This window comes from Thamnophis sirtalis, unplaced genomic scaffold (genome assembly GCF_051295495.1).
Source record: "Thamnophis sirtalis isolate CommonGarterSnake01/CBP01778 unplaced genomic scaffold, rThaSir2_p1.2 scaffold_6, whole genome shotgun sequence".
In the NCBI taxonomy this organism is placed as follows: domain Eukaryota; kingdom Metazoa; phylum Chordata; class Lepidosauria; order Squamata; family Natricidae; genus Thamnophis; species Thamnophis sirtalis.
Genome location: NW_028261386.1, coordinates 121,497,496 through 121,520,666, shown reverse-complemented (window position 1 = coordinate 121,520,666; position 23,171 = coordinate 121,497,496). Strand labels below are relative to the sequence as shown.

General features: G+C 37.8%; 1 protein-coding gene across 4 annotated transcripts in view; it reads right to left on the bottom strand.

The window, feature by feature from the left end:
* Positions 1–23,171, bottom strand: part of COL12A1 (collagen type XII alpha 1 chain) — a 154,475-nt gene that overhangs the window by 120,203 nt on the left and 11,101 nt on the right. For all 4 annotated transcript variants that reach the window (XM_087718861.1, XM_087718858.1, XM_087718860.1 and 1 more), the window contains exons 2-9: positions 20,708–20,818; positions 10,337–10,453; positions 8,727–8,870; positions 8,019–8,078; positions 6,006–6,269; positions 5,427–5,591; positions 2,957–3,130; positions 860–1,150 (exon numbers count right to left, since the gene is read on the bottom strand). In XM_087718861.1, coding sequence (XP_087574987.1) covers positions 860–1,150; positions 2,957–3,130; positions 5,427–5,591; positions 6,006–6,269; positions 8,019–8,078; positions 8,727–8,870; positions 10,337–10,453; positions 20,708–20,783 — 1,291 coding nt within the window. In that variant the 5' untranslated portion in view covers positions 20,784–20,818. The remainder of the gene's footprint in view (positions 1–859; positions 1,151–2,956; positions 3,131–5,426; positions 5,592–6,005; positions 6,270–8,018; positions 8,079–8,726; positions 8,871–10,336; positions 10,454–20,707; positions 20,819–23,171) is intronic.

The following is a 23,171-nucleotide window of genomic DNA, read 5'->3' as shown; positions in this document are numbered from 1 at the left end:
CAGCCAAAGCTGAAAATGATCAAAACCAGTACAGACTACAGGAAAGAAGGTGTGCCTACACAAAGCAAAAATGGTCAATAGGTTCTAGAAAGTTCCCAACTCCTGTAACCACGTTATTTTTGAAGTGTATGGCAAACAGGGGGGGGGACCTCTTTAAAATCAGAACAGTTAAAGATAGCTTCAAGCTGCTCCAGCTTGTGATTTTGGGTGAGACAAAAGCAATATAATGAGGATATAGTACCAAAAAAAAAACAGTTATAGGAATATATTTGCACCTTAAATAGAGGGAGAACCCTAAATTTCCTGACATTTATTTTTTACTTCAAACATAGGTTGGGCCTTGACTGATACTTTGTACATCTGTGTATATTCTTTTTTTTTAATTGAATATAGTACCATCCCTGCATTATGTAGAGTCAACTCCATAAATTCATTATAACATATATTCTAATTTATTAAAACATAATTTACCTTCAAAAAATTTTAGGCTGGTCCTTTTTGACTCTATAAACGCTTTTGAAAATTGCTATCATGACAGTTTGGGTGCAGGCCTCAATAGGCCATAAAGATTGAATAGTTCTTTTGCCCAAGAATGGAATTGTCCAGCCATGGTGCGGAAGGTTTGATTTATTCCTCATTTCATTTCAGAATGCTGGGTCTCAAATGTTTCTATCAGCTTATCAAAAATCCATGCAACAAGTTTTTTTTAAAAAAAGATATTATTTTTCCCTGTAGTATTTTCCTGAGTTCCCCTTCGGGGGAAAAGGGCAGCATACAAATACAATAAACTGAACTGAATTTTAATTTTGCATGACTTGCCACTGACATACAATAGATCATTTCAATGACAATGACTCACCAACTCGAACTTTCACTGGCTGTGTTTTTTCCATTATAGACACTGGTTCACTTGGAGTCAGTCCTTTCATGGCATATACATTAATTTGGTATTCTGTGTCTGCTGAGAGATCTTTTACATTAAAAGCAGTAGTTTGTGGTCCTACATTCATTGAGAATTGTTTGGCATCAGCTATCATTGGAATAATGTCCACCTTATAACCAGTTATGTCACTAGGGGATGGATCCCAAGTGATTTTGATAGCTCTTGATGAGATTTGTGAGGCTGCCAGATTTGAAGGCGGTTCTAACGCTGTAAAATGAACAAAAATGCAGTCATAAATATGTCCTCCTTGAGCAAAGAGATTAATGCTAAATATACCTACCCCCAAAATGGCCCACGGGTAAATAAATACTAGAGCAAATGATATCGTTTTTTCTCATCAATCTGATTAGAGAATTAATCTATGAACTGAACGAAAGTTACAAATAAATGTAGACTGAATTATGACTATTTTTTGTCCTGTACAGTTGGAAGGAGATTGGTACCTCTAGATGATGAAAAAGAAGTCAGTCTCTCTATATTTACTCAGAAGTTAGTGATGCTGAGTTCAGTGCAACTTATTCCCCAAAATTCCTGACTACTTAACAGATCTTCATAAGAGTTCAATTAAAGACAATGGGACTTAATTCTGAGCAGATACGCATGGAACCGTAGTATATAATAATAATAAGCTTTCAATGGTCTCTTTACATAATTAAAAGGAACCCCTCTTTGACTGATCATTACATTTAATCACTGCCACATGGCTTTCTAAATGAGTATAAATATGGAAAGTGAATATACAAATCCCAGAAACAAACAAAAAACTTCCAATTGGACATTTTCAGGAGTGATATTCATCCAGACTTTTTTTTTTTTTTTTGCTAGCTGACTGGCCTGAAGATAATGGTATTCTATTAAATGGTACCAGAAGCCAATGAGATATCAAGTGCAGCTACCATAGACCCATTGCACCTATCCCATTTCTGACAGAAGTAATCCACAAGTGTGATCAATCCCAGTCCCATACCTAGGCTTGAAACCTGACTGGAAGTGGTCCAGAAAATCTACATCCTCCAGTTTCTCTGTAATTCGAGTGCAACCTTCTCAAATTATCTTCCCTAAAAAAGGCTGGATACAGAACAAAAAGTATCCGATATGGTTGAGTTCATTGATGGTTTCCTTAATGGCACTGTGGTCAGAGGTCAACTGAAGAAACCATCCAACCACTGAGCATGTTAAATTAAGTTTCAAAACCAGTCAAGGAAAAATTAACCTGGGTTAATTTAAAACTAAAGCTAATTAAGTGGTATGATTATTCTACTGTATTTAATTATTTTTCCCTACAATATTGTTGTTAGTTGTGAAGTCCTGTCTGACCCATCGCGACCCCATGGACGACGTTTCTCCAGGACTTCCTGTCCTCTACCATCCTCTGGAGTCCATATAAGCTCACGCCTACTGCTTTGGTGACTCCACCAAGCCACCTCCTTCTCTGTCGTCCCCTTCTTCTTCTGCCCTCAAACTTTCCCAGCATTAGGCTCTTCTCCAGTGGGTCCTTCCTTCCCATTGGGTGGCCAAAGTACTTGAGTTTCATCTTCAGGATCTGGCCTTCTAAGGAGCAATCAGGGTTGATCTCCTCGAGGACTGACCAGTTTGATCAGCTTGAAGTCCAAGGGACTCTCACAAGAGTCTTCTCCAGCACCATAGTTCAAAGGCCTCAATTCTTTGGTGCTCAACCTTTCTTATGGTCCAACTTTCACAGCCATACATTGCAACTGGGAAAACCATTCCCTTTGACTATACACACTTTTGTTGGCAGGGTTACCTATTCCCTACAATAAGTAACAAATATTATATAATTGTTATATATTTTAGAAACTTCAGGCAGCCTTGGAACCTCAATCTCTACCTTACTGCTCTTTCAAAAGTGCTTTATGGTAAACCAAATCCTCATTGCCTTGCTAAGCAGAAATATTAGTCAGGAAAAAGAAAGTGTTACATTTGCTGTCCCATTATTACAGCTATATATTTATCTAAGGATGAAGTTAATTACAGTTATACTTCAAAAAATACCTTCTTCTCCGCTAACCAAGTCACCCAGCTGTTCATCCACTCCCGAGCACACCTGTGAGATAATTTCATTCTGAATATCCGAAATACCATCAAAGTTGGCCACATTAAAAACATGGTTCAATGAGGGCTGGGATGCCATTAACTTCAGCTCTTTGGCATCTGCAGCTTTGATTCCTAGAAAATGGTAGAAATAACAACACTAAACAAGTTTGTCCAATCATGTGGCACATAGCTGTTCTTGTATTTGAGACTATCCATTTCTCATTGGGGTGGGAATTCCAAGACAGAGAACCTGGCTCACACTTCTGTCTTTTTCCTTTATATTTATTTATTTGTAAAATTTGTTTACCACCCGTCTCATATACAAATGACACTGGGAGGTTCCAATACTCTTGATATAATGAAAGTTTTCTATATCAATATTTCAAACTACCTGTCATTGCTGAGATAAAATGCCCACTACTCTTATTTTCCCAATTTGACTGTATGATGTTTTATACTGGCATATGAAATCTCCTCTTATTCAGGGGTAGGCTTCAAAAATTTTAGCAAGGGGTTTTCTGCCCGGTTGCTGGGTGGGCGCGGCCACCATGGTGGGCATGGCCTAGTCGGTCTCCTGCACCATGGCAGGGGGGGGCATTTTTGCCCTCCCAGGACTCCAGAGGCTTTCCTTGAGCCTCCAGGAGGGCAAAAACAGCCTCCCCAGGCTCCAGAGGCCAGAAAGGGGCCCATTTCCGGCCTTCCAGAATTTCGGGTAGGACCGTTTTTCGCCCTCCCCAAGCCTCCATGCACGCCCTGCACTTACCTGCATCCAAAATGGGCAGCATGGGGACTCCTGGAAGGGGAGCGGTGGGCAGGGCCAGCCAGGAGTAGGATTTGGGGGTTCTCCGAACTGCACAGAATCTTAGCTAGAGGTTCTCCCGAACCCCTGCAAACCCTCAACAGCCTACCCCTGCTTTTTGCTTTCTCAGCCCACAGATTTTAGATACAGTATTGTTGTGACTCAGCAGCAGTCTTCTGTGAGTCTTTTCAGAATGCAAGATTAACGATGCAGCTGGGGCTCGTTAGTGGGGTTTTGGAGATAAAAGGATGGATGCTGCCACGCCCTAGTTGCTGGAGTCAACGTTCCTTCTTGCGTTCCTTGGTTCGTACAACATTCTTGATCATCAGTCGTGGTTTATGTAAGATACACTTGGATAAGTGCTTTGTGTTTCCTGTAACCCTGATTCAAGAAGATACCCTTGGAGAAGTGCTTTGATTTCTGTAACCCTGATTCTTAGAGACTTTGGAAGAAGTGTTTTGCTTTCGTTTTGTTCAACGTGTGTTGCCGTAAGAAAGATTTGTTTTCATTCCGTTATCTGATCAGAGACTGTATTTATGTTATTTTTGGGCTCCAAGCCAGTCTGAGCCGAGAACTGATAAAGAAAGTTCCTTTTAAGTTTGTCTGCTCGCTGTTTGTTAACGAGCCGTGAAGGGGGGCCAGAACACAGTATGTTCTTCTCTTTATTGTACATGGACATCCATAGCCCTACAGCAGCAGAATTGTATTATACTACCATTATACTAAATCTGCACAGTAGGTCAATAGAAGAGTACAATTGTAGAAAAATACATTTTTTTTTCATCTTCGGGAATCAGGTTTAAACTATTTATTCAGCAAAGCAATATTTTAAAGCATTCTACTTTTGTTGATATTACTGAAATTATATAAAATGAAAGTGTTGTTTTAATCTCTATAAAGGGTCATTTTATGGTATAGTTGGCATTCTAACTTCTCGTTGCCCTTGAATTTAAGAATGTAATCTAATTAGTTATAGCAGTGATCCCCAACCCCCGGTTCACGGACCGGTGCCGGGCCGTGGAGTACCTGGCACCGGGCCGCGCAGCGGCCGGGGGCCATGATCGCTGCAGCGGCCGGGGGGCCATAGTTTCTTTCTGTATGCAAATTAGGGCTAACTGGCACAAGGGGTGTTACTGGACCGCTGGTGGCACTCTGACGTCACCAGCGGCCCACCGCCCCCCTGTGTCCAGCGCCGCCCTTCTCATTCCTTTTCAGCGCTTCAGCGCTGGCCGATTCCTGAAAAAAACCTAAGAGCGCCTGCGCAGCTACGTAGGGCTAGCGTAGACAGCGCTAGTAGCGTAGCCTTGCATAGGCGCAGTTTGTGCTACGCTATCTACGCTAGCCATACTGAACTGCGCCTGCGCAAGGCTACGCTACTAGCGCTGGTCATCGATGTATTCCACCGAAACCGCGAACAACGCCCCCCCACCCCTGCGCGCGCTCAGCAGGCCACGGTAAAATTATCAAAGGCTGACTGGTCCGCGGCGATAAAAAGGTTGGGGACCACTGAGTTATAGTTTTCACAGGGGAAGCGCATTTTTATAACAAGCGAAATTTAAATTTTGCTTTAAATTTCTCTCTGTGGATAAATTACAGTAATCACCAACAACAATGTAGAATCGAACATACCCAAAGAAAAGACTTCAACTCCAGTGCTACGAAGTTCTCTTGCAGGAATTTCTACTTCATCCTGAGATTTTCCATCCGTAATGATAATTGCCACTTTGGGAAAGCCATTTCTTGCTCCAGCAGACTCCGTAAACACATTTCTAATCAGATAATCAATAGCTTCTCCTAAAATTACCAAACAAATTGAATTTTTTAAATCAAAACCATTAAGGTTAAGATCAAATTCAAAATTATAAAGCCATAAAAGAGAGCATCACCCACTCACCACCACCACCACCCAAAAAATGGCTGATATCTCATGATCATTAAGAGCCAAGGTGGCGCAGTGGTTAAATGCAGCACTGCAGGCTACTTCAGCTGACTGCAGTTCTGCAGTTCGGCTGTTCAAATCTCACCGGCTCAGGGTTCAGCCTTCCATCCTTCCGAGGTGGGTAAAATGAAGACCCGGATTGTTGGGGCAATATGCTGACTCTGTAAACCGCTTAGAGGGGGCTGAAAGCCCTATGAAGCGGTATATAAGTCTAACTGCTATTGCTATTGATATTCAGGATTTCTATGTGATCAGAGGGAAATCCATACCTGTCATTGTATTGCCTCCTTTATATGGTATTCTTCTTATTGCCTCAATCAGATCTCTTTTTCTGAAATACTGATTTAAATTGAATTCAGTCCTTGTATCAGAGCTGTACTGGACTATTCCAACTCTTGTCTTATCTTCTCCAATATCAAATGCTGATACAAGAGTAACAATGAAGTCCAATATGTACTTAAAGTTATTTCTTCCCACGCTCCAAGAGCCATCGACAAGAAAAACTAGATCTGTAACAGCACTAATGGAACACTCTGAAACATAATGGAACAGGGTTATTAATTAACCTTCACATACTGTATACACTCACATATTTTAAATGTTTAATTTATTTGGGGGTACATTCATATGAATCAGATAGCTAGAAGATATTTATGCATGTATCCATGCATCCCTTTAAGTCACTGTGGACTCATGGCAACTGTTCGAACTAATCCCTGCCATTTTCTTGGCAAGATTTTGGAAACGGTTTGCTATTGCCTGCTTCCCATGGCTAAGAAAGAGTGGCTGGTCCAAAGTCATCCAGGCAATGCTAGAAAACAAAGTCTCCCAGTTTCTCCCAATGCCTAAACTATTACATCAAACTAGCTATAGACCAGAGGTGGGTTCCTACCAATTGCACCAGTTCGGTAGAACTGGTTCGTCAAATCTACCGAACTGGTTAGAAGAGGTTCCACCAGTGGACCCAGAAAGCAGGCCACAACTACAGGAGAGGTTCCAAAAAAATTTGAAACCCACCACTGACACACACACACACACTCACACACTCACACACTCACACAGAGAGAGAAAGAGAAAGAAAGGAAGAAATAAAAAAAGTGAGAGAGAGATGAAAGAAAAAAGGAAAAAGGTACAGAGAGACAAAAGGAAGGAAAGAGAAAGAGAGAGAGAGAGAGAGAAAGAAAACACATGGCCAGCAAGCCACTCCCACCAGGTCACATGGCCAGCAAGCCACTCCCACAAAGGCGGCCACACCAACAGAGTAGGTTCCAAAAAATTTTGAAACCCACCTCTGCTATAGACATGAGACAGCTAGATAGCAATATACATATATTCCAAATTTGACCTTATGGAAAAAGTTTAACAATCCATGGAAAGTTAGCTCTTACAAAAAGGGAAATTAATATCCCCTGCTGTTGGCAGCCAATTCTACACCACCTCCCATGATGCTCTAAGCTGTTCCTGTTTACTTTCACTTGGTGCAAAGGACTGAATATCATTGTAGCTAATGACTTTGGGCAGCTAACATCACATAAAAACACAATACCAAAATAAATATCAAAATACATTAATGTACAAGCTTAAATGGAAGCAGAAAACATCAACCATAAAATAACAGCATCCCACGGGCTTTCGGAACCCACCCACTACATGCCCAGAATATGTAATTGTCTTATTCGTCCCTTATTATATGAATAAGGTAAAGAAAGTACATTTGATGACTTTTTGAAATCAGAATCAGTTGCCACCCTGTTTATTGACAAAAGGGTCCCTTTGAGTCAAATCTAAAATGGTTGGCATAACTCCTGAGCCAAACAAGTATCTCACTGTTGTTCACAGTCTGGAGATAGTTAGATCAAAGGATAAAATAAGGGGAATGAATATACTTGAAAATACCTAAAGCATGGGCAACAAAAGTTCACTTCTTGGGCCATCAAGAACAAGCACAAACCAAAGAATGATGCACATAAATTTTAGAATTTGCCTGACATGGAGAGGGGTCTTCTCTTTCGGTCTTTTCCAATGTGATTCTTTTATATTTGTTGAACTTTAACTTCTGGATTTCCCAGTCAGAACAATGTGGATTATAGGAATTGAATGAAAGCATATCTAAAGGTCCTAGGTTTGTTTTTTTAATGCTTTTTCCCCAGGCAGAAAAAAATGCATTGTGAAGAGCACAAACACACATTTGTGTATCTCTAGGCAGTCTGGTTATGCTCGTTTAGAAATAGATGCCTTGTTTTGCCATATACCAGAAGCAGCAACATTACAAAATTACTTACTTTGCAAATTAATTTCTTCATCCTTCTTTACTCCTGTTGTTACAAAGCCACCTGTTTGAACTAGAACAAAACACACAGCTTAATAAAAATTAAAAAGAAAATCTTAGTATCAAAGATTGCTTTTCATTTGTCTACTTTTGACGGATCTCTGAAATGGCAATGGGAAAATAAAATGTTGAATGATGTTGCAAATTATATGCAATTAGTATTACTACTACAGAGCTCTGGTAGCGCAGTGGTTAGAATACTGTATTGCAGACAAACTCTGCCCACAGTCTGGAGTTCGATCGTGGCTAGCTCAAGATTGACTCAGCCTTCCATCCTTCGCAGGTCGGTAAAATGAGGACCCAGATTGTTGTTGGGGCAATATACAAATAATGCTGCTACATGGTAAACTGCCCAGAGAGTGCTGTAAAATATTGCAGTCCTAATAGTATGTGAGTCTAAATGCTATTGGTACTGCTACAAATATCACCTGGATTTTTTGAAATCTACATTCAGCATATTTATTTGCTAATTAAAACAAATTAAGTCCAACCTTAGGTAGAAGTCAAATGTCTACATATATTACAAATTTAAGTTGCTCAGTGTCACCTCACATCTCAAGACAAATTTGACAACTGATAAATTAAAATATAGTACATATATCTTTGTAGCAGTATTGAAACTATATTCCAAGCAACATCTTAGTCAATTTTGCAAACTTACTTGTAAGTTGTCCAGTGACAGGTACACTTTCGTCTACAGTATCATATGAATTTATTGTTACAATATATTCAGTATCAGGTATGAGCTTTGTTAACAAAGTTTGGGTAGCCGTATGTGCTAAGGTAAATTCTCTACTTGAATCATCTGCAATTATACATAAAGAACATTTTCATAATCAGAACTTCTAAATTATGTAACAACCATTTATTCAAAATATATATATAAAGAAACAAATGTTAAAAGCTCACAGACATTTGATTTCCTGAAAGAGCTAACAACAATCCATTCAAGGTGCATATGCTTTGAGCATCATCATGCACAAAAGGAATGAACATATTCTAATGTTCTTATCCCATTTCTTAAGGCAAGGAAACTAGGAAGTCTTTAAGGTCTTGAAATATCTTTTTTTTTTTAAATCATGGCTTTAATAACCATGAACAGGAAAACAAAACAAAAACGTCAGCGAAATTAATTTAAATAGGAGGACATTGATCAAACATATTTAGACACTGAATTCAACTGCCACTATACACAGTATGATCTGATTCACACATCTGCCTAGCCTTGGGATTCATAGTGAATAAACCAGAATTATCTGGTTTAATTTCATTAAAAAGCATGGTTTACAAAACGCAATGAATGGGCTCACACAACTTATTTAGGCAAAGTCAAGCAAACCAAATTAGATGATAGTGATGAAAAAAACCAGCATTCCATTTTCTAAATATTCTTGTTATTAATCACTTATGCAGATGGGCAAAGAAACAAGAGACTTGTTTACATAAAGGAAAAATAAGATCATCTAAACTATCCAGGATAGGAAATAGTAGGGGATAGATGAGTTTAACAAAAAAGGGGAAAACTGCCTCCCACGTCCCACATAGCAATGGATTTATCCATACAATACTGTGTATTACAGATATTGTAGTATAATAGTTATAGTGTTTAAACTGGGTTGATTCAGGTTCAAATCTCTAATTGACCAAAAAAAACCCACTGGATTTGCTCATTCGGATGAAATGTAGGAAGGTCCCCATTGAATCTGCCTTAGCAATCAAAGATAAGGCAATATAAAAATGTAATAAATATTTGCAGATACTTATTGAAGATACACATGATAAACCAAGTGGTAGACATACCGTTCCTTTCATACTTGCATGAAAAAACATCATGTACAAATGTGACATTGCAAGTTTTTTCTCGTTTCTGACATTTCAGCTTGCTGAATCTATTGGCTTTTTCCTAACCAATTAAGGCTACAATTCCATTCATGCCTACTAAAGCATAAAAATCACTAAATTCAGGGCATCTTTCTGCTGCCTAGACATGAATAAAATTGTAATGTAATTTTCAGTACAATTTTCGACAAATTAAAGATGTTCCTTTTAAATTTTTCATGCTGTATTTCAGTGTTTCTCAACCTTGCTGGCTGGGGAATTCTGGGAGTTGAAGTCCAGACATCTTCAAGTTGACAAGGTTGAGAAACACTGCTGTATTTAGACATTCTCTATGCTCAAAATCAACCAGGAAGAAAGAGACATTTTCACAAAGGCACATTAATTCAGAGTTTAAGGGTTTTTTTTTCCTAAAAAAATAATATTAAATCTTACCAGCCGCAGACCTCAGAGTTATCCGGTAACCTTCTATTGCATCAGATGGACTTGCCCATGACATTTGCACAGTATTTTCATCTATAATTTTAAATTTCAAGTCTGAAGGTGGATTAACTGCAAAAGATTTATATCAAGCAAAGTGTGTTTAAATGTTGAAGAAATTAATGTCATGATAATTTTAAAATATGTTAAGCAAAGCTTGCTGAGATATGTCTTTGCATAAATTTGTTTCCAACACATATAAAGGTATGCTGTTGGCAAAAGGGAGGTTTGCAAGCCAATGAACATGACAAAACGCATCAAAGAAAATATGCATTACACAGGACAGCAACAGAACATTTGTTTCTTGAATTGCCAAGTCATTCAAGAATGGCCAGCAGAATCAAGCACAATGGAAAACACATTTCAATACATATACAATGAGTTCACAGATAATAATCACATATGCAAACGTTTTCACAAAACAATTAAAGGAACGTTCTTAACATGCTGGATGCAACTCATAAAAGCATGCCAAATCACAACCTGCTCATAACACCATGAGATCATTTGACAAGAACATAAAATCCCTTTCAGCAGATCATCAAAGAATATATAACTCTTTGAAATCCATCTCTGCATATTTGCACTTCACTGAATCTTTATAGTTAGTATGCAGAGGTATGTGTATTGAGGGAAATGTGGCAAGATTGAAGCGGGCTCTTTGCTCAATTTGGGTATCATACCCAAATATAACCCCTTATTTCCAAAAAGCCACCAAAGTAGCTTATCTTGTATATGCTGCTGATACATGAAATGGGAAATAAGATGTTACTAAGAAAGTGTTCGATATTTTCTGTCACAGTTGAACGTACTGGTACACAAGACTAAGTTTTCTGACTGTTTACACCACTCTGCTATACTAATCCTGAGGTGTAAACCATCCTTAGCAGTTTTTTTATGCTCTGTGTGTAGCAGGTGTTCCCATACTAAGAAATGGCATTTTAAAACAAAACGCCAGTATGGTATTTCACACAACAATTGTTAATTATGGAAAGACAACATCAAGATATATGTACAGACATTTATTTACAGGATGTAGAGAGGTAAACAAGGAAAAAGGCATCAATGATCCAAACAAATGATTATGTATCAATCTGTGGGAACCAGCAAGAAAATGAACTGAATGTAGTATAGAAAGAAATAGCTTACAAAAGCTATCTAGCAGCATCATGCATTTGTGTTTCTATCTATAGATAGACATATAGGTATATGATATAGGGTATCCATCTATCTATAGATAGATATATGAAAGTCAATTTTATTATTTTAATTTACTGTAGCTTCCACAGTGGGCAAAAGCCTCCATGTACAAGAATCATTGCCAAAGACATTACATAATAATATTTTATAATGATATTCTCATGTTAAATCAGTCATGCAAAGTCATGCAGTCCTCTACTGATTCACTGTCAGTGCATGGTATGCGTACTACAAAAAACTAAGTTTTAACTACTGTACATAAGGTTTAATAAAGGCATATGAGATTCAGTCATACTTTTCTTGACACTCCGGATTGATTGGTAAACACCAATCAATATTGATATATTGAATATAGCATAGATATATCAGGATTTTCTTGAAAGACGTCCACCTTTGCAAAATTAAAAATGTTTTTTTAAAAAAAACTATTTAACAGTGGACTATTTAGAAATCAATAAATGAATGTTAAATACTGCTATAGTAACAATCGTATTAATACATCTCTGTTGATTGTAAAGGCATGGTGCTTTGCAAGTGATTTCTAGTTTAATGCACTTGTGAGTTGGACATTTCAAGATTTTTAAAATACTGTCTGCTTCTTAATGAATTGCCATTTCCAATGAGATAGGATTATATGGCTTGGCATATAATGAGATAGGATTATATGGCTTGGCTTGCTACCACAAGTGATAGTAGTACAAGAACAAATGTTATTTTTCTCCTATTGTCCATACACAGGCAGTGAGATTAGAATATTAATCCGCATGCACAACCGATTCTTCATTCAATTTAAGGCACTCATACTAATGCCACACAGAAAAAAAAAATCAATTAGGTAGTATCGAACTCATGCAACACGTGTTAATAATAACATTAACATTTTAAAGAATACCATTATAAAATATGCTTTCCAAACCAATGGCTCAGGACAAATTTAATGCAAAGGCAGAGACAAATGACCTGAGCATGCTTTTTCTTTTTTTTAAAAAAAAATGAGTACATGGGGAAAAAAAATAGCACCACCAACCTTGAAGGAAATTTGACCGGAAGCAGCAGAGGCCTTAGGCTGTAACTGCTGAAGAACAGCAGCAGCCTATCTTGATGTGATCCAATGACCGGATTCCAGATAAACTGAAAAGGCCAACTGTGGGGGAAAAGTCTTCAACATTTTAAAAAATCTGTAACCTGATTTGCAAAAAAAAAAGCTCAAATGTGGCACGCAGCTGTTCATCATGAATGTCACTATTATCTCATATGAGATTGTCTGGTTATAAAGGAAACGGCGCAACCTTTCCATAGAAGTTCATAAGAAATGCATTTCAGATTCCTAAATATGAAAGCACCCACTTCCACAATGATCAAATTCTACCTGTGCCAAGTTCAAAATAAATAGAAGTCCAATCACTGAATCAAAGGCGACTTACATCTAACCTAAGCATACAGAGGACAGAAACGTTTTCTGCTTAGCCTAGTCTTTTTCTAACTTCACTCCCCATTGAATTAAATGCCTATTGTTTTCCTCTAACGGGACAGCTTTAGAATGTAAATCCTGGATCCAAAGAATCATGCATCTTATTTGATTATCCAAGACGGCTTTGGGGAGTTTCCTTCCAAAGCAAATTTGCTTATCCACTGCACAAACTTCTTTTTTAAACTAGATGTTTATAAAGCAAATTTCTCTGAGAGGGCATGGATACTTTTTATGCATTAAAAAAAATTGTACAAATCCCACTTAGCGTGCATAAGTCCTTGGTTATGCATAAACTAATTCTTTGGATCTTAGGCTGTCTCATAATCACAATAACATAGTGGCGCAGAGGTTAGAGTACAGTACTGCAGATTACTTCTGCAGACTGCCGGCTGACTTCAATTTGGCAATTCAAACCTCACCAGGCTGAAGGTTGATTCAGCTTTCTATAGTTCCGAGGTGGGTAAAATGAGGACCAGATTTGGAGGGGGAGGAGGGATATGCTGACTCTGTAAACCGCTTAGAGAGGGCTGTAAAGCACTGTGAAGCGGTATATAAGTCTAAGTGCTATTAAAAAAAAGCTGTTTTCAGAATCGTGTAAGAAAACAAGACCTGTTCAATAAAAGGTGATACAGTAAGTTTCCATTTTGATTATATTGTTCCATGACATGAAAAATGCAAGTGATTCCTATGTGTCTATCTCAACAATGAAAGCTAAATGTTATAGTAAGTTTATTGCAAGGGATATCCTGCATGTGTGTGTGTAATAAACTTGAATATATGTGTATATATTGTTTGAGAGCCAATATGTATATCCTTCAAAGCATTCATGCTTTTTCTTATCAGGTATCTATACCATACTATAAAGCAGTGATAGTCAACCTGGTCCCTACCGCCCACTAGTGGGTCTTCCATCTTTCATGGTGGGCGGTAGGGATTTGCTGTAACTCTGCTTTATAAATTTTATAAAGTAAAGTTACTTCCCTACTTTATAAATCACCACTACTGTGGAACCGGTGGACGGTTAGAAAATGTTACTACTAACAGAGATACAAAAGTGGGCGGTAGGTATAAAAAGGTTGACTATCCCTGCTATAAAGTATGTATTTTAAAATCTTAGAAGACTGCTAACAAATCATTATATACAGCATCCAGATTATTACACCACAAATTAAAAAATGTGGGTGGGGTGTGTATTTATGTGCACATATGCAATTAATTATCACTATGTATTACTATTTCAACCAAAATGGAAGACCTAATAGTGCCTATGTAACCTGTTTAGGAAATTGTTTTATCGGAACTAAAAAGAAAATAGATTCTATTTTTAGATTGCCTATCTGCAATTGTTTTGATAAATAAATGCAGTCGAATAAGAGGTTAACAGATTTAACATTTAATTCAACAGTAGTTAATAGCTGCTGTTTAAGTAGTCGGAACAAAGTATTCAGCGAGGTTCAAAAATAATACAACAGAAGAGTAGATTCAAATTGCAAGTTCTGCTCCCATAACACAAAATTCCAGTGGACTATTTATCTATTTATGTTAATTCTGATATTTCTTAGTATTTCATTATATAGTGAAACATTCTGGCACATTTCAAAATATATTTTATTGCTTCCATTAAGTGCTTCTCATTGAAATTAAAAATAAATGGAATGTGTCACACTAAAAGGATATGTAGATTGGATATATTTATATCCATTGCTGATTTCTAGCTCATTTCTCAGCATATTTAAACTGGAAGTTTGAGCTATTGTAATGGAAGTACATATTAAGCAGCCCTAAATGTCATGACTCGGGGCAACCCCTAAAAACTGTCTTTATTTAAGAGATTTTGTTTTAAAAAATTTAAAAAATAGAGGGGTGGGAACCTGACTATCATTCATAAAAGAGTCTAAGGTGATAAGGAGCCAAGGTGGTGCAGTGGTTAAATGCAGCACTACAGGCTACTGCTAGATCAGCAGGTCAGCGGTTCAAATCTCACCGGCTCAGGGTTGACTCAGCCTTCCATCCTTCCGAGGTGGGTAAAATGAGGACTCAGATTGTTGGGGGCAATATGCTGACTCTCTGTAAACCGCTTAGAGAGGCCTGAAAGGCCTATGAAGCGGTATATAAGTCTACTGCTATTGCTATTGCTATATGAAAATCAATGGGACATAAACACATGTTTAAATGTGGCTTTCTTGCTATCGTTTCTGCCTAAAAGCAGTGTTGCTTCCAGACATTGCATGAAAACTACTCAGAGAAAAGCATCAAAATCATCTTACTATACCAAGAACTAAAATCCTACAGCCATATATCACAAAAAGTACAATCAAATTAGAAATCTGGAAATTAGAGATTAAGTATTATATTATAAGGCAGCAAACAGCCAATAAAGAAATATGTGTGGTTTGTAATATTGCAACCAGCCATATTGGAAAGTTGCCAGATTTTTCTTTCCAGCATCTGGAAAGAAGGCAAACAAAACAAGAGATATGGCAGTGGCACCAAGGTTATGATATATTTATAACCAAATATTTTACAAGTGAAATATGAGAAATGAAAATGGAGCGGGCAGCAATTCAAGAGAGAACAATGATGATTTAATATGTAGAAAAATGTAAAATGAAAACATCCACTTTAAAACATCCACAGAGAAAGACAATTATAGTATTGTAAACTTTAATTTGTAAAATTAAGAACACCTTCACTAAATTCTTGAACACGATTTATTTATTTTTTTAAAAATAGTTACTAGTGCTGAGTACATGCTATGCTGGTTTGATTGCATGTTGAATGGTCAACTTTATCCCTAACATTCTCTTTAGCTCCATCCTCAACCAAATCAGGATTCTGAATTACTAGGACAGGGTTTCCCAAACTTGGCAACTTTAGCAAGCATAGACTTCAATTCCCAGAATTCCTGACCCATTCCCCATGTTGACTGGGGAATTCTGGAAATTGAGGGCCCATGTCTTAAAATTGACACATTGGGAAGCTCTGTAGTATGGGGATAAAACCGATTCCCTGTAATCTTTAAACTTTCTCTACTCGCCCAACAGGATCCAGTCATACATAATTGTGGTGGCAAAGTCTGTAGTTATCATCTTATTTCTTTTCTCTGTTTGATTATAATCCCAATGAAGTGATATATCAGAACAGCTGATCTTGGTCTTTCCATTATAATTATTAATAAATACATTTCTGGGTTGTATTTGTTCATATCTTAAGTGAATTGTCTCTTGAGAATGTTCCACATAGGGGAAACATTGTCTCCCCAAATATAGGAATCAAAGAAATCAGGGGTGGGTTTCTTGCCCCGTTCCAACGGCGTCCTCGTGCACGCGCGCGGTGCATGCATGCATACTAGCGTCTGCGCGACGCTCCAGCTGCTCCTGGAGGATCGCGCAGGCACTGTATGCGTCCTGCGCATGCGTGGAAGTGCATAACTCGTCAAAACCGGGTAAGGACCACGGGCGGGCGGGCCGTTCGCCGTTCCCGGAAGTTACTTACTTCTGGGTTCGCCAACCAACCAGTTCGCAGGGACCGCCACGAACCGGTTGAAACCCACCCCTGAAAGAAATCAATGAGAAGCTATATTGGGGGATTTTATTCATTCATTCATTCGTTCATTCATTCATTGTGTACAAGAGATTGATGAACTAGTAGTATAAGGCCCTTATCTGCAGTCTAAATTGATATAGCTCACCCTTTTTTTTTACAGTATTATCACAACTTCAGCGTGGCTAAGAAACAATGAATATGGTTTGGGGCTGTGTAACTAAAAACAATAGAGTAGTTAATTAAAATGAGGTCTCCTCTAAGTTGAACTCAACTTCTCTGACTTCCCATGTAGAAATTAATAAGTAGTACTTGCTAAATGTTCTCACTGACTTGAATAGGTTAACTATAGGATTCAAGCTCCACTTAGCGCATGAAAATGTAACCGAGGAGTTCAGTGAAGAAAATAATCAACAGTCACCCTGTTCAATGAAATCCTCAGAAAAATGCCATTTTGTAATTAGTCTGAGGGTTTTGAAAATATTTACTGCACTGTATAATTTATGTTTATAGTTCTTTGTAGCATTCATCGAAGCACAACCAGGGCATAGCAATATATGCCTACCACAGCCTATCAAAGAAGACACTTCGAAAGAATAATGGTTTAAAATCAATTATCAGAATTTATCATTATTCTTCAAACAATATTTGATACACTGAGGAAAAAACCAGGATGTTTTCTGTTTTGAGGCCTTTACTTGTTTACTGATTCTAAGCCAATGATCTTTTCAGCTTAACCTCCAGCCAGGTGAACTCCAGCTCTATTCTTAAAAATAGAGTTGGAAATCATTATCGATCGTGGCTATTATCTAAATTTTCTCTTCCTTTGGTGTTAGGAGGGTTTGAGAGGTTCCCTATAATCAGCAGTGTAATCATCTGAAGTCTGCTACCTGTTCAGTGATTCTGCTATCGAGTGCGTAACTTTATGCGTGCATGGGCACTGAGGTGCGCCCATGCAGCGCTAAAAAAGGAACATTTTTAAGCCTTCCGAGTCTGCAAAAGTAAATAGAACAGTGAGGGCGGGGAAGGGAATCCACTACGCCATGTGATTTAGATTAGCTAGAAAGCAGGAAACCTGATGATTCTAGCTAATATAAATCGAGTGTCACAGCTGATAGTGGCCCAGCTGATCGTCAGAAATACCAGTTCGCCCAAACCGGTAGCACTTTTTACTACCGGTTCAGGCGAACCAGTCCAGTGGTGGGATTCAGCCAGTTCGCACCTATTCAGGAGAACTGGTTGGTAACTTTCTAAACAGTTCGGCGAACCGGTTGTTGGAAGAAATCTCATTTTGTTTTTTTCCACTTTACAGGGCTAATCCTATAAGAAAGGCAGGAAGGAAAAATTCTGGTGTTGTTTCTAGCCTAATCTTTATTGCCTTGCTTACAGAAACTGCCTCTCTGGTTAACCCTTATTACATTGTAACAGCTAAAGTGAAGTGCCCATCAACATGAGTGATGTTGAGTTGGCCATGCCCACCCAGTCACATGACCACCAAGCCCCACCTACCCTGCTCGTCATTAGGACAGAGAACCGGTTGTTAAATTATTTGAATCCCACCACTGAACAAGTCCAAACCGGTAACATTTCACCCCTACCTATAATCCTTTGCAGAACCCAAATCTATCTCTGCATCAGGATCAATGGGATGTAACATCATTTCATATTACACAGGTGATTCTTTTAAATTATTTTAGAAACGATACTTAACTTAATGCGTTTAATAATTTAATGAGGCATTTTGGAAAAAAATAAATAAAAAGAAAAGGTTTTTAAAGGGCACTTTTTTCCTCACCAATTCAATTTTAAATGTCTCTTTTAAAAGAGTTGGCAAGCAAAGAAATTGCTCTGCAGTTTTTCCACAGATTTTCATTTAAATCTGTACCAGTGTCTATAGTGGGTTTTTTTTTTAAATTCCAGGATTGTTTTTGGCTTTCCTGGAACATATAATAAAAGCAGAAACTAGCAAAACTTTGGGATTGATTGATGACATCAAGCCTCTCTGCATATAAAAGTCCTGACAGTTTCTGCAGGCAGCAATTTGAGAAATGGGGCCGCAAGTTAAAATCAAAACACAAGTGTGTCCATCATGTAAGAGGATATGTGGCTAGGAATTATGGCATGGGTTTCTTTTACAGAACTACCACATTCACTCTATGGGAGGTTCAGACGTGTGTCATTTTGTGCTGCTGCCTGAAGGTGAAGGGCAACATTGATGTGCTAATTTCCATGTGCCAATTCACATAATTCTTTTCAATGAAGCTGAGGAGTCAATTGCCATTGTGAATGCTGCAGATGTCCCCCCCAGTTTAGAGGTATGTCTTTTTCAATAACGTATCTGTTATCACAGAAACACAAACAAGGGATTTAAAATACTAGCTGCAGATGAACAGTGAACTGAGGCTACTGATCATTTACGATAAATGTTGAAACACTGTCTTACAATGCCTTTCAACCAAAGAACTAGATTCTGCGGGCTTTTCAATGCACTAGTAAAGAGAACTCTAGATAGCTGGGATTCTGAAACATGTTGAATGCTACTGCTCCATCCTTAAACATTAATTATGCAATAATGTATACAGTACTATTAAGGAATCTAATCAGAGGTGGGTTCCTACCAGTTCGTATCTAATCGGTAGAACCGGTTCGTCAAATCTACCGAACGGGTTAGAAGAGGTTCCACAAGTGGACCCGGAAAGCAGGCCACACCTACAGAAGAGGTTCCCAAAATTTTTGAAACCCACCATTGAATCTAATACTTAAATATTAGATTCACTAACCCACTCCTTCCAAAAGAATGCATCTCCTTCCAATCAAAAAATTAAATGTGAAAGGGGAAAAAGTGGGAAATTTAAATAGCAAATTCTTAAACAAAATAATGGGATCGATGCAGCGAACAGGGCTAGAGCTGATTTCCAAAATTAAGAAATGATGAAAAGAAGGGCCAACAACAGAAGAACGGATACTCGATAAAAATATTTTTGTATTACTCTACAGAACTATGAGCTAATTGCTGCCTTCCCATGGATAAAACAACAAGAGTACATTTGTTCCTTCCTACATACTGTTAATTAGGAGCATTATTCGCCAATATATAAAGAATACTTACACAACCCAAATCAAGAGATCCATCCAAATCACAAGAGTATCTCTTTTCATGGACAAAAAGGTCAGTGCAATGCAATGACAAATTTGGCAAGCCAACATTTTCAAGGAAGAATGAGAAGGTTGGGGAGCATAGCTGAAATAGCAGAATGTCCTCGTTTTGCCACTACTTCTCCAACTAGGAATGATTTTGCAGGGCAAAATATATATTCAAGTAGTAAAGTGATAGGAAAAAAAGGCATTACATTTGCAACAGATGAGAAAGTATATTTAATTTGTGTGATTCAAAGAGAGAGAGAGAAAAACCTCACAAATCTATTGTGCGGTGTTTCCAGATGGTTAATCCAATATGCTGAACGAGACTCAGTCTGTGTGGGAGCCCAGGCAGGAAGGTTTTGAGTGTCCCAAGGGACCCTGGTCTTGCTCCAAAAACAGGAGCCAGGATTTCTCATTCCCAGCTCTGTCCCAAACGAACTGACTCACCGAGAAGAGGACTTTCCTCCCCCTTTCATTCCAAACAAAACACACAGGCAGCCAGATTTTGTTGGGAGTGCTTTATTTTACAAACGCTTCAAAATAATAATTTTTTTTTAAAAAAAAAACCAGACACATGTATCTTGTGTATATATTTGCAGTACAAAGCAGAGCAATTAAGCATTGAGAGGGTGTGGAGATGTGCTTCGGGGGTTTCTCCTGCTACTAAGGAGAAGTTTCAAGTTGGCACAGGAATCTTCCTTCTCCCTAATCACTCTTTAAAAGAAAGGTGGAGAGAAAAAGGAACAGCAGTGGAGGGGCCAAGATCACAAGGGAGATCTAGTGTGGACAGCACACCAGAAAGACAACAAAACAAAGAGAAGTTGCTCTATAGAAATAAACAAACTAGGGAAAGAAAGAGAACAGAGAGGGAGGGAAAAGAGGACACGAAACAACAGTCGCCCTCTGAAAGCAACTGTTGCCCTTTAATTCTGCACCATCACTTTCACGGAATAAAGGACAGGATTATTTACCTTGAGCCTCAGTTGGGCACAGGAGGAGAGCTGCACATAGGACTGTTACAGCTGTTGCACGGAGCCTTATCTTCATGGCTGCTGTTGTGTATCACAACCACATGAATAATTCTAAAAAAAAGGGAAAAAATATAGACTTAATACTGTGGGTTTTTTTTAAGCAGAGGGAGTGGAGAAGAAAGGAAATCACATAGCAAGGAGGGAAGGAAAGTTCAAGATCAGCTTTCCCCCATTTATGCACTCCAGAGCGGCAGGACCTTCCTTCATTCCCCTTACTCTACTCGAGTCGAAAAGAATGTTTTACATCACTTTCTTCACCATAGTCAACTTTTCTTTCCATAAAAAATCTTCCTTTCCCCCACTTCTTGCACCAAGTCAGAATTTTTCGACAAGGAACTTTCTCACCCTCACCAAAACTCATCATTGCTTGCTGTTCCAGATCTAGGAATAAATTGACAAATACATAGGTACACAGATAGTTCTTGCTTACCAACCAGCCATTCAGCAACTGTTCAAAGTTACAAGAGTGCTGAAAAAGAAGATCAATCAGGCAACATCCCTGCAATCACATGATTTGGGTGTTTGGCAACCAGTACACCCATCCATCCATCCATCCATCCATCTATCCAATCATGTTTTTAGATTGCCCCTCTGCCTTTCCCATTTATGATGGTTGCAGCTTCCCACGGTCTTATGATCAGAATTTGTGGTCCTCACAGCCATCTTCCTATAAGCAAAGTCAATGGGGAAACCAGCGGGAAGTCACAAGTCATGATCATATGATCATGTGACATGTTACTTAGTGATCATGAATGATTTTCAGGATGAGTTAAAAAAAAACATGCCTGGAAATGACACTGTAAGTTGGTGCATTCATGTCACATTTCACTTTACAACTGTGTTGCTTAGCAATGGAGTTGCCAATTCCACTTGAAGTCAGTAAATGAACTTCTTCAGAAGAAATGATGAACTGAAAACAGTTTCATTACAAACAGAGCCAACAACCACAGAGGGATAAAGAGCCAGTGAGAAGACTGTTTTTTTTTGGATTTCTTCTCCAGACAAGAAGAGAACCTTGGATTGCCCACAAGCACCCCAGACAGTTGCTCCTCATGAGATCACAAGATAGCCATATCCAGACTCTAAAAGGACATTGGATTTACGCATTTCCTTTTCTAATCACTTTCAGAAATGGCCTGTTAGCTGTTTTTTTAGCTATTAGGAGCCTTTGAATCAAGAAGAATGTAAATTCTGGGTGAGCAGGTTTTCTTTCAGCAAAAGAAAGATGAGGTTAATGACTTGAAAAAAAACATTTTTGGAACAAAAAGCAAAAAGATGATTAGAATTTTAATTTTAAGAAGTTACAAATGGACTAAATGTATGGATGGATTTCAAATAAAATTTGATAATTAATTATTATAAGAATCCTTCCTCTGTAAAAATGCTTTTGTTTTTATTTTATTTTTTAAAAATGATAGGATGGGACTTGGAAGGTTAAGCCCTAGAGAAAACTGGAAGGAATTAAAGGTTACAATTAAAGGAGAAGAGCATTTAACTTTACAACTAGTAGACTTGACTTACTAAATACAGAATGGAGCAAAATAACATTGGATGATATTTTTGAATAATGAACTGAGAAGTTAATTTTAAGAGTATCTGCCTTTATGGACAGATTCTGTTTCAAAAAATAGTATGGAAGAGGAGGAAGTATTATTGGGTAGAGAGATCTGAAAATGGATTTTAAAACAAAAAGGTTACAATGATGATAAAGAAAAATATTCTATACTGGGCATACATAAGAAACCAATTGATATCTTAATAATTAGAAGAGATATACAACTAGCAAATCAAGAGAGTGACCTGGATAATCTTCCTATACTGGATTTATAAAAGGATGTGTGTTAAATTTTTACTTTAATTTTTTTGAACTTTACGAGAAGGGACAAAGAAAATGAAAAAAAAATCAAGTTCTGGAACATTATTTAAATGGGCTAAAGATCAAGATTATTAAAAAATAAAAAGAAGGAATGTAAAATTGGTTTATTTGATCAAGATAAAATAAATTGTTATCTCTGGTAACACTTAATGGAATTTTGCTGACATCAAGACTGAAATGATGAGGCTTGAAGAATTACTTATAGATAGATGGGATATGGGAAGAAAAGATCATTTGTTTTATTTTAAGAGAAGTGATATGTATTGTTTATACTTGTGATAAAGGGGGGGAGTAATTTCTTAATATATTTCTTTTCTTTACTGTATTTTTATTTTCTCCACCTATTTTTTTCTTTTTATCCTTTTAGTTTGTAGTAGTTTTCTATCACCGTAATTGTAAGCTTCAATGAAAATTACTAATAAACCAATTGCTGTTTGTAAGCGAGGGATATCTATGCTATCATGAGATATATTGAGTAAAATAATGGCAGCAAAGCAATGTAGTTATAGGAGTCTTTTAAATTAATGC